This window comes from Archocentrus centrarchus, chromosome 8, assembly GCF_007364275.1.
Source record: "Archocentrus centrarchus isolate MPI-CPG fArcCen1 chromosome 8, fArcCen1, whole genome shotgun sequence".
NCBI lineage: Eukaryota > Metazoa > Chordata > Actinopteri > Cichliformes > Cichlidae > Archocentrus > Archocentrus centrarchus.
In genome coordinates, this window is record NC_044353.1 from 2,926,715 (window position 1) to 2,937,824 (window position 11,110).

The 11,110-nt window shown below is 41.2% G+C and overlaps 1 protein-coding gene and 1 long non-coding RNA gene across 5 annotated transcripts; one reads left to right on the plus strand and one right to left on the minus strand.

Moving 5' to 3' along the window:
• Positions 1 to 36: 36 nt before the first annotated feature.
• On the minus strand, positions 37 to 2,679 carry LOC115785107 (uncharacterized). The gene is made up of 3 exons (XR_004020322.1): positions 2,507 to 2,679; positions 1,302 to 1,578; positions 37 to 902 (listed from the first exon to the last, which is right to left on the minus strand). It is a non-coding gene; the product is annotated as an uncharacterized LOC115785107 (long non-coding RNA).
• A 1,872-nt stretch (positions 2,680 to 4,551) lies between these two features.
• Positions 4,552 to 10,433, plus strand: LOC115785070 (uncharacterized). Of its 4 annotated transcripts, XM_030736522.1 has the most exons (3): positions 4,552 to 4,864; positions 8,510 to 9,793; positions 9,951 to 10,400. In XM_030736522.1, exons 2-3 carry the CDS (start codon positions 8,792 to 8,794, stop codon positions 9,975 to 9,977), a joined length of 1,029 nt encoding a protein of 342 aa, XP_030592382.1. In that variant the 5' UTR covers positions 4,552 to 4,864; positions 8,510 to 8,791; the 3' UTR covers positions 9,978 to 10,400. The 4 variants fall into 4 exon arrangements, 2 of the variants coding, with proteins under 2 accessions (XP_030592382.1, XP_030592381.1); XR_004020317.1 differs by lacking the exons at positions 8,510 to 9,793; positions 9,951 to 10,400 and adding an exon at positions 6,855 to 7,810; XR_004020318.1 differs by lacking the exons at positions 8,510 to 9,793; positions 9,951 to 10,400 and adding an exon at positions 7,257 to 7,810.
• Positions 10,434 to 11,110: the final 677 nt, after the last annotated feature.

The following is an 11,110-nucleotide window of genomic DNA, read 5'->3' on the forward strand; positions in this document are numbered from 1 at the left end:
AGATAACATTGTTAATATCTTTGTGTACTCTATACTTTGATTTATCCACTGTTTGTCAAAGTTCAATACCATTTGTGTATATTGTGTTTTTATATAAGTGATTTTATCAATTTTGATAACTAAAATGAATTACTTTCAATTCAGACTGACATTATGTTAATCTCCTTATTAAGAAAAAGAGGACCCCAGCAACAACATCACTGCAGAAGGTTTGACCGCAGGATGCATCATGCAGTGGATGACTGGACAACGGCACAAGCCTGTTCTGCCAAGTGAAAAAAAGGACTTTGTGATAACTATGGAATTCCACCATGACTGTGACACACAACACACTGTTTGTTTTCCAACTGTAAGCGCCTGCAGCCGAACAGTCACATTCCCCTCAGCTCACCTGAAAACATACAGTGAGTTCAAAAACATCCTGACTCAAGCCGTATGTCTCGGGCAAACTTTTGACAGGGTGTAACCACTCAGTCTAATGTAAGACAACCAAGTTACTGTGACATTTCACATTGTTTTATTCTTTTGTCATTTTCAGGAGACAACTTGCTGTTTCAATTTTTTAAGTGTTATAAAAGCAGTATTTCTCTGATAATGGTTCCTGCCAAAGTTTAAAAAAAAAAAAAAAAACAACCAACCAACAAGACTGCCTGCAAATGTTTTACAAGGTCTTACATCTCAGTCATTTCTTGTGTTGCCGTTAGATTTTCAATACACTGAATCATTGTTATGTAAATGTCTCGGCCAAATGATTCTGATGATGCCAACGGATTTATCATGGCCTGTACAGTTTGCATAATATATGGATCCAGAGGACAGTCAATTTCCTGGACTTGAACACCATATAGTTCCTCTTGCACAGCATCAAACATTTCCCAGTCTGTTCCAAATAGCTCCACATTCTGAGAAAAAAAAAGAAGTTAATATTTTGTATGAAATGCCTCTTAGCCCGATAGAATAACTGCTAATGTCATACTTTAGGGTGTTTAGCACAATAATATATTGTAAAGTGAGTGGTGCTACTGTAGGTAGATATCACAATTTAGCCAAAATATAATAATTGGGTAATTATCTTGGAAGCTAATTTAGAAATATTTTAAAAAACATACAGAAGCACACACTGACCCACACAGGCACAGTGCAGTGGCAAAGGAAAACAATTAACCAGAGAGGAAAAAGCCCATAATGTAGTAGTCATCTAAACATGAAGTACAGACATTATAAATTTTGCTTTGCTGACTTGCTCTGTTAATTGCACTTTGCCTTTGTACACAACGCTTCATGTCTGAGGTTCAACTAACCTGCAAATCTTCATTTGGGTCACAACGGTTCTTCATGTGACCCATAACCCAGAGCTGGTTTGGGGAGAGTCCACCTTCTGACCTTAGGGGATGGTTGTCCCAGCCTTCTGTGAAGCTATGCAGGGCCGCTGCCAGACGTGGAAGGACAACATAGTGGGCACAAAACAGATGAACAGAACCTGCCAAGTCCAACAGGCCATCTTCCTCAAGACTGTGAAGAACTTCAGAGAAAAGGTGTGTCACACAGGTCCAGACATCTCGCCACAGCCGCTCAATTCTCGGTGAGAAAGAGAACTTATTTAGCTGAAAACTGATCACTTCAATTGTCTGACTAAACAAACTTTCCAAAAATAACTTCCCATTTTACTACTGATATACTGTAAATTATCCATCCATCCTCTTTCGCTTATCCTGTTCAGGGTCACGGGCAGGGCGGGGCACACCCTGTACAGGTCGCCAGTCTGTCGCAGGGCCAACACAGAGAGGCAAACAACCTTTCACATTCACACCTATGGACAATTTAGAGTAGCAGATTGACCTAACCCCAGTAAGTGCATGTCTTTGGACTGTGGGAGGAAACCCACGCAGACACGGGGAGAACATGCAAACTGCACACAGAAAGAGAGAGGCCTGGGCCAAGGTGGAATCGAACCCAGGCCTTCTAGAAATTATGTGAAATATTATTGTAACCCTTGATTATGTACACTCCTCCCAGCTATGAAGCTCCCTCTTCCAGTGCCTTTAACAGTGAACATGGTTTCAGCAATTAAGACATTCTCAACGCCTTCATCGCCTCTGACCCTTGAAAATACATGAGAGAAATGTTCAGTCATAATCATCACAACAAAATATTCCATCGAACATCACTGAAATGAGTAGTGTGCTGTCCTCACAACATGTGAGCCAGTATGCTGCTAGACAGCCAGCGAACAAAATGAAGATAGCTCCACACAAGGCTTGCTTTTCTTGTAACTAATGGAGGTTCTCTTTTAATATCTTTCTTTTTTCTTTCTTTCTTTCTTCATGTTTTTTTTTTAACTAAAAATACAGAAATAAGAAGAACAATGAATTACAAACTGTTACAAATATATAGTGCTACATTCGGAAACACTTCATAAACTAAAAACACACATAGAAATTCTATTTTATAATTATTTCGGCATATAAACTTAAATTGATGTGCTAAAACATTCACGAATACTCACAAAGACAAACGTTTTCCAAGGAAACAAGCGTAAAGAGCACATTTAACACAAAGTCGGAGATTTGCCGTTTCTCAGCCAAGAAAGCTGGCTTGACTTTTACCGTTGGAGAAAAGACGTTAAAGATGTACTATTGTAACGAGAGCACCACTCCTACTCCAACAGTCACCACAAAGAAAAAGCAACATACAGATATCTCACTCTGATAATTTCTCGGAACACTTCTTAAAACTGATTTACAATGAATTAAACCTATTTATTAATTAACTATGAACTGATTTCTTAACTTAATAATGTCTTTACATTAAAGACATCACAAGTAGTTAGGACAAAGAAACAATAGTCACAGTTTAATTGTTGTTTACCTGGAAGGCCAGCCATAGTTTTCTACTGCCTCCAAAAATAATGAATGAGCAGTGCTTGAGCGGTTATTTGTTGCTGCTTGCAGATAGAAAATCTGTATAGAAAGACAACCAGCATTTGAATCTGCAGAATCTCCATTGCTCTCCAAAGGAAAATTCAAAAGACAGAGCAAAAGCAATGAGAATAGGAAAAGATAAAAGTCAGGAACCACAAGCATATGTATAAGATTTTTTAAAAAGTAAATGAAATAAGCTTTCTGACACATGAATCTGCATTATGTCCCTAAATGTCTCGATTAGCATATGTATTTTTGGGTGCAGGGTTTCCACCATTATAGAAATCAATTAGAATTAACAAAATGTTTTGCAAAGTTCTGAATATATGTTTTAAAATGTTGATTCCCTGCTCCTCTCCTCCTGTATCTCCTCCCACCAGCTTCTGTCATCCTCCTGCTACTCTAACCTCCCCTTCTTGCCATTATCTTCTTCTCACCTCCTTTTTACCCTCACATTTTCTCTCCATATGATTGGCCAAATTAATACAAAACCTTTTGTGTTTTTAGGAGTTTTGAAGTTGCAACCCATTTTCCTTTTCTGTGATTTTTAGGAGGATATTCAGAAAACTGCTCTAGAAGACCAGTGAGCAGAGGTGACATTGCTCTTTATCATTGCCATCTGACTCTACTGGAGTAAAATATGAGTAAAATACGTGAACTGCATTGGTAACATCAATAGAGCCCTGTAATAAATAAGATAATACAATAAAAAAATAGAGAACTGTAATAAAAGGTGAAAAACCTTTCTCGAGTAGCCATCTATTCCACCAAGTATGATGATGTTGTACCTTGGAAATAAAAGACAAAAGGGCAATGAGTAGTCACTCCCAAGAAATAGACAAATATGTAAATAAATGTCTTATCGTATCAGCTTGTGGTTTGTGTCTACGTGGACTAATGACAAAGGCCCCTGCACAAAGCAGGTCCTCCTCACTATGCACCCCAGGTGTGTCATCCTTTCCAAAACTCCTGGAGCATCAACTCTGTGCATGGACTCCTTGATACGATCCCACTGAACTCTATGCCCATCAGCTTGCAGACAACCTTTCTGTATCCTGCATTTGGGATCCTGCTTTTTATTGACCTACAGCATCATCCAGTTCACTATCAGATAAGCTGCTCTATGTAAATCTTGTGGACAATCCAAGTTCACGCATACGCCGGAAGATTGTGCTTTGGCTGACGCCCAACAGATTTGCGATGCAAGACACCGGTAAGGGGACGTTGATGTTGGAGTTATGGTATAAAATTCCATTCTGTTTATTATAAATTATCATATCTTCTGTTTGTATATTTTCTATAAGTTGTTTTATGTGCATATGATACTGTTGTTTTTATGTTTGAAATGGGAACACGTGGTGGTATTTCTTACAAAGGAAGTTGTAGTTACCTGCAGGCTGCTCTCAGCCTGCAGAGAACACATATAGGATACGTGTCTCGTATACGCCATGTTACATGCGCACATGTCACAGTATGCTTACGACCATATATGGTAAGGAAAAACCCAAAAATGTTGTTTATTACATGCTGTAAACTGTGTTTGATGTAACCCACGTGATCTTATTGTGAAAATCCGAATAAAAGCGCTGCGCAGGAAGCAGTTCGCCAGGACAGATAACTTCCGCTCAGCTGAGAGCTGAGTTCAAGGAACGGATCTCTCCTCCTTGCGCAAGTTCAAAAGAGTTGTGTGTTTGTTCTCTGAGTTTTTAAAATGATCTGAACCTATCATTTTTTGGTCCTTCGAGAGCCGGAGCGGGACAGTTGCTGACTGACGCTGGAGGAGACGAACACCGAAGACTGTCTGACAGCCAGGATCATCAGTTGACCTGAAGAGAAGTCCTGAACCGTGAATTCGTCTTCAGGCCGGTGATTAGCTTCGCTCCTCCAGCGCCGTTCATCGCTCTCCCGGAGTCCGAGGGGACGTAACACCAACTGTAACACAGGTATGTGAAAGCCGCGCGTTATAAATTAGGTAGGCTCGCCGAAAGGAGTCCGTTTTATCCGATAGTTACCGCTGTGGTTTTCGGTTCAGAAACGCACAGGTCTGCTCAGGTTGGAAGAACGTAAAAAAAGAACTCCAGTGGTTACTGCTATACTTCTGAACCTTGGTCCAGATTTCTGGACCAGTGAGGTATAGGTCTGCTTCGGGCTGGAGAAAATTGGTTATCCTCAGTGGTTACGCTGCATTGGGAATGGCAGGCTGCACATGCTGAGAAGACGGTACTGTGGGGTTTACTTTTGGTAATAAAAAGAAAGTAAATAGGCAACTCTCGCCAGGAAGAGAGGTTTCCCAAATTCGGATTTTAGAGATTTAAAATAGGCGCCGAAAATACGCGTATGTGTGTGTGAATGTGAGTGAATGAGAGCTTGAACGCCGCCTTTTGACGTGGAAGCAGCAGCGTGAAGGGATACCCTACGGGTGCCAACGAACTTTACGGCCTGTTGAAGTACACAGTGACGGGCGGATTTGTTATTAGGTCCCAGAAGGACACGTGGTCCGATCGGGACAAAGCACGGGAAGTAAAATGGGGATTATGAACAGTAAACTGAGTAAGCCTGCCCTAGAGGGGGATTTAAAATATATGGAGAGATACTCTCCGGGCAGCACAACGTTCTGCAATAAATGGAAGAAAAAGTATGGTTTTAGTGGAAAGTTGGAGTTGAGGGGATGTGAAGATTTGGTAAGAAATTTAAAAATCAGTGTGGCAACACAAGAAGGGAAGTGTAAAGTTGAAAAAGAAAGACAGTTAATGGTAGCAAAAACGTGGTTGGAGCAAGCACAGAAAAGGGCCGCGGGCAGAGAACAAAAGAAGGGAAAACAAACCTCCTGTAATGTGCATGCTGCATTGTTAAGGCCAGAGGATGAGACGGTTAGGCCTTGTAGGGTGCAACCCCCACCTCAACCACCTCCCCCAGCTCAGCCACCTCTTTCAGCCCAAGCATCTCCCCCGCAGTTACAGGGGGCAGATGGTAATTTACAGGTTGAGGAGGAGGGGGATTTAGTGCAGCAATTAAATTTAACAGCAGGAAGGATGAGGCGATATCTATCTTTTAGGAAAAAAAAAAAAAAAAAAAAACAACAAAAAAACAACTGTAGCATTATTGAGCCATGGGCCTTACCATGCCTCAACAGGGGGGAATGGTAAAGATAAGTAAATATTTAAATGTAAAAGGTTTTAATAAATATTTAAAAAAAATAAATAAAAAATAAAATTTTTAGAGCATGTTTAATTTGCTATAAAAATAATCCACATGCATTCTATAGAATTGAATCAATGTAGGTTGTAAAAACTGTCCAGATGAGCATTCCCTTATCTGTAACCTACACACACCCTTCCTCCCTCAGGATCTCCTGTGTTAATGGGGGTCACATTTGTTAGTTTTATTGTCCTTTGGTTAGTCTTTTATGTAGGGACATGTAACTGGGGGAGGATCTCCTCTTCTTTATGGAAGGGTTAAGGAGGGGGAGAACAGGGGGGTGTAAAAAGATATAGGTGCATTGTGTTTCTCTGTAACAGGCAGAATTCATATACATACTCAGGAATGTATGTATGTGACTAATCCTTGCACGAGTGATAAAGTATGTAAAGGAATCTTCTCTCCCTCATTTGATAAATACATTTCTATAACAATTTTGGTGATTGTTGGTAAGATCCAGTGAGTTTTTCCACAAAGAGTGACGAGTCTCTGGCCCAGCTGAAGAAAAAAAAAGCTTCAGTCCTCTTGCATTTGCAAATTGAGGAACTCGAATTTTCACTTCTTTGTTGGACAGCTGCCTGGATTCAACAACCCTGCCTTAGAGGCACGGCCGTAACACCCACCAGCAAGTGGGTGGCACGCAGACTGAGGCACGTGTAAAAGAGGTTAAAGATAAGTTGTTTGACTTAAGGTGATTAGGCCGCATTGAATGTGATCTTTTTCTTTGTTTTCTAGACATTGAAGAAAACTTGTGAGAGACGTCTCACTAGGAAAAATGGGATCTTAGAGCAGTGATGTTAACCCTTCCCCTGACAGTGCCACATGAAAATGAGATAAAGAGATATGGATCCAAATATTTGGGATCTGTAAATTTTTGGGTTAGAGTGTGCAGAAAAAAGTGAAAATTTGTAAAACGACTAAATATGAAAAACAAATGAAATGTTTGAGTGTTAAGGAAAATGGAAATGGGAACGTAGGAATAGAAAATTAATAGTTAAAGAACTCGGTGGAGAGCGAGATCTTAGCAGAACTTGAGCGGCAGAACAGCTGAAGTCCCAATTAATGGAGTGGCGGTTTTGGGGCCAACTCCATCTGTTGTTACTTGTGATACCTCATCTCTCTGTGCCCTTTTTGCAGGCAAATTTATAAGCGCTGAAAATCTCTGACCCAGATCTGGACTCCTGCCCTCTGATCAGACATCGTCTGGACCAGAATGATTGTCGGTAAAAACGAGACCCACCACCTCCACCTCTTCATTGAGTCGCTACTGCACCACAACCTGCAGACAAGCAGTACAGCTCCACCTCAGAAGAGCCCTCAATACTGCTCTCTCCGGTATGGAGACAGACCAGATCGGCTGCTCAGAGCAGAGACCTGAAGTGTGACAGCCGTCACACTGAACTGAGCATCATGCGCAGGAGATGGTTAATGAGAAGAAGAACCACCAGAAGAAAAAAGGACAAATAAGATGCTGACAGAGAACAGCAACATTGACTCTGTACTGAATCGTTGTCACTAGGTAAAGTGTTGCCCGTGGAAGAAGAAGGGGTGACTTTTCCAGGTGCGTTGAGATGACAGATGTTACAACTGCAGCCTGACAGGTCATTGGTGAACTGAATGCCCAAGACTGGTGAAGGGAACACGGACTAACCAGACTGTGTCACACTGATCGGAGAGGAGGACTTCAGACAAGTCAGATGAAGATTACCTGATGGTGTCAACCATGTTGGCTCTGATCCTCTGTTTCAGGGATTCAAGCCTTTGCTACTCTGGAGGAGTGTCGTTTTTGAGCTAAGTGTACCTCCACCCTTCGTGGATGGTTTCTTCAAAGAAAGAAAGGAAAAAAAAACCTTGTCTGCCTTCCCTTGGTTTGCAAAAATGGAGTCATGGGTCAGACCATGTCTCCAAAGGGGGGATACTAAGAATGATACTTTGAAAAACAAACTGGCCAAATGTTATGAGGAGACGGGACTTTCTTGGGTTAAATTTTTGTTATTAGTGGAAATGTACATGCGCATAACACCATCAGAATTAGGACTTACCCCATATGAAATAGAATAGAATGGTTTTACTGTCATTATATAGGATATACAATGAGATTGGAGGGTCACTCCTGTTTAGTGCCATATAATACAAAGTCAAAACTTACTAAAATGAAAATAACATAATCTAATATAATCAAATATATAGAAAATAAAATGTATAGTAAAACTAAGAAAATAAGAGATGTATAAAGTATACACTGGTGCATATATACATTCATAAGAAATATATTCATTGTAATAGAAGGCAGAAGAGAGCTGTGATTTGAGTGAGTGGATGAGGAAATTTTTATAAAGCAAACAACTGATGCTAACAAGCTGCCAGAAGCATCTTCTCTCTCTTCACAGGTGCCACTGATACAGCCAGGAGACTGGGTGCTGGTCAAGGTCATCAAATGGAAGTGCTGGTCGAACCCGAGGTGGGACGGCCTATATCAAGTTCTCCTGACCACACTAACAGCAGTGAAAATCGCTGAAAGATCTACGTGGATTCATCTGAGTCACTGCAAGAAGGTGGAGCCACTTACTTCGGAGTAAAGGTGGAAGTCTGGTTACAAAGGGGGAAATTCCTTATAGTGGTTTTTTCGTCTCAACCCAGTGAAGACAACAACTGATCCCTACTCCTTTAGAATGGCGCCCTTCTGCAGCCTCATAATTATTTTCAGCGTGAGCACACTGCTAATTTTAGGAGGAACATCTTCATTAAATTACACCCAGTACCCACATGAATATGCAACCAATGAATGGTGGCAGTTAATGAACGTCACAGCTCATGTTAATAATTGGACAAATTGTTATGTGTGTGCACATATGCCAGTGGCAGGACACAATACTGGACTGAGGCCTTACAATGTTAGCTGGGAGCACTCATGGTGTCTCTATGGGTTGGCTACACATCCAGGGAGAAGAGCTAAATGGAGTGAAGCAAATTTTACCTCAATTCTTAACGTAAAGGGGATAAGTTCTCCCATTAATAGAAACTGTTCTATGTTAACAGATTTGCTCACTTGGCCCCAGTTAGCTAACCCCCTTCCTGAGGTACTGATGTTGACTCATTTGCCAGAGAAAGCTTTTCCAGCATGTGTTATAGCAAATGGAACCATCAAGGTGGGTAGATTACCAGCCACTCTCTGTAATGCTACCTATTCGTACTGTCCACCAACAGATGAGAGACAATGCCTGACCTGCCTCAAAAATATTGCTTGTTATAATAATCTAACTGTACGGAGGAAGGAATGTCAGTCTGACCTGGCCTACAGAATACAGATGGACACTGGAGAGCTGAGTCAGTGCTCACGAGTAGCACCAGGACCCAAGGGAACAAGAGTGTTAGCGGATTGGTATTTCATCTGTGGTCACAAAGCATACGTGTCCCTTCCCCCAGATTGGGGAGGCCTGTGTAGTGTTGCATATGTGTCAGATCATGTCTTTTTCATGCAGTACCAGGCCAGTCATCCACATCACAAGACGAAGCGACAGGTTGGAGAGTGGCTCACGAGCCATTCAGTAGTCCCAGAGGAGCTCCGGATTTGGGGAGTCGGAGCGAAGATTGCCCAGTCTATCTTTCCAGGAATTGGACTGGGATTTGTGCGTGACCAAGTGGAAATAAATCGCTATGCACTATTACGTCTGGTAAATACAACTATAGCTCTAGGACAAGGAACTTTAAAAGAGTTAAGTTCACTCAGAGCAATGGTGATGCAAAACAGGATAGTATTAGATCTTTTGACAGCGTCCCAGGGTGGCGTGTGTAAGATTATTGGTAAGACATGTTGTACTTACATCCCAGATGAAGATGATGCTGGTGGAGCCATAAGGGAGGCACTCGACAGACTGACTGAATTACAGAAATATGTACAACAGCACACTCAGGAAAGCCAGAGTGATTGGTTTTCCTGGCTAAATGCGGGAACTTGGTGGCAGGTATTGTTGAAATGCCTGACTCCTGTTTTGTGTGTGTTAGTGTTGATTTGTGTGTTTACAATGTGTATTCTGCCCTGCATCAGATCCATGATAACAAAGATTTTTACTGGTTATGTTGTGTCATATTTGCAGCTTCAGATGGTCGACCAAGACGCTGAAATGCCTGAGGATATTTTGTAAATATGTATATATTTGGCAATGAATGAAACCCACACTGAAAATGTGCAAGCAAGTGGTGTGGCGTGGAAAAAAGATGCCAGTGAAGTTATGATAAACAGGGGGGAAATGTTGGAGTTATGGTATAAAATTCCATTCTGTTTATTATAAATTATCATATCTTCTGTTTGTATATTTTCTATAAGTTGTTTTATGTGCATATGATACTGTTGTTTTTATGTTTGAAATGGGAACACGTGGTGGTATTTCTTACAAAGGAAGTTGTAGTTACCTGCAGGCTGCTCTCAGCCTGCAGAGAACACATATAGGATACGTGTCTCGTATACGCCATGTTACATGCGCACATGTCACAGTATGCTTACGACCATATATGGTAAGGAAAAAGCCAAGAATGTTGTTTATTACATGCTGTAAACTGTGTTTGATGTAACCCACGTGATCTTATTGTGAAAATCCAAATAAAAGCGCTGCGCAGGAAGCAGTTCGCCAGGACAGATAACTTCCGCTCAGCTGAGAGCTGAGTTCAAGGAACGGATCTCTCCTCCTTGCGCAAGTTCAAAAGAGTTGTGTGTTTGTTCTCTGAGTTTTTAAAATGATCTGAACCTATCATTGATGAGCTGGGACAGAAGCTCCTCAGAAAAAAGGACCTTTGGTCTGCCTTGTCCTCCAACTCTAACAAAAGCACACAGACTCTCTTGGGAAACAGCTGCATCGATCTTATTTGCAGGGATAAAAGACACTCTACAATTTCAGTTGGATTGTTTAAAGTATTAGAGGCAGCTTTCAGAATAAGTGCTTCTTGATTTACCACATACTGGAAGTAGTCCAAATTCAAGTGTGGTTGGCTTA

Bases quoted from the DNA above. Each gene is read 5' to 3' on its own strand.
- LOC115785070 (XM_030736521.1), top strand. From the start codon at position 8,792: ATGGCGCCCTTCTGCAGCCTCATAATTATTTTCAGCGTGAGCACACTG.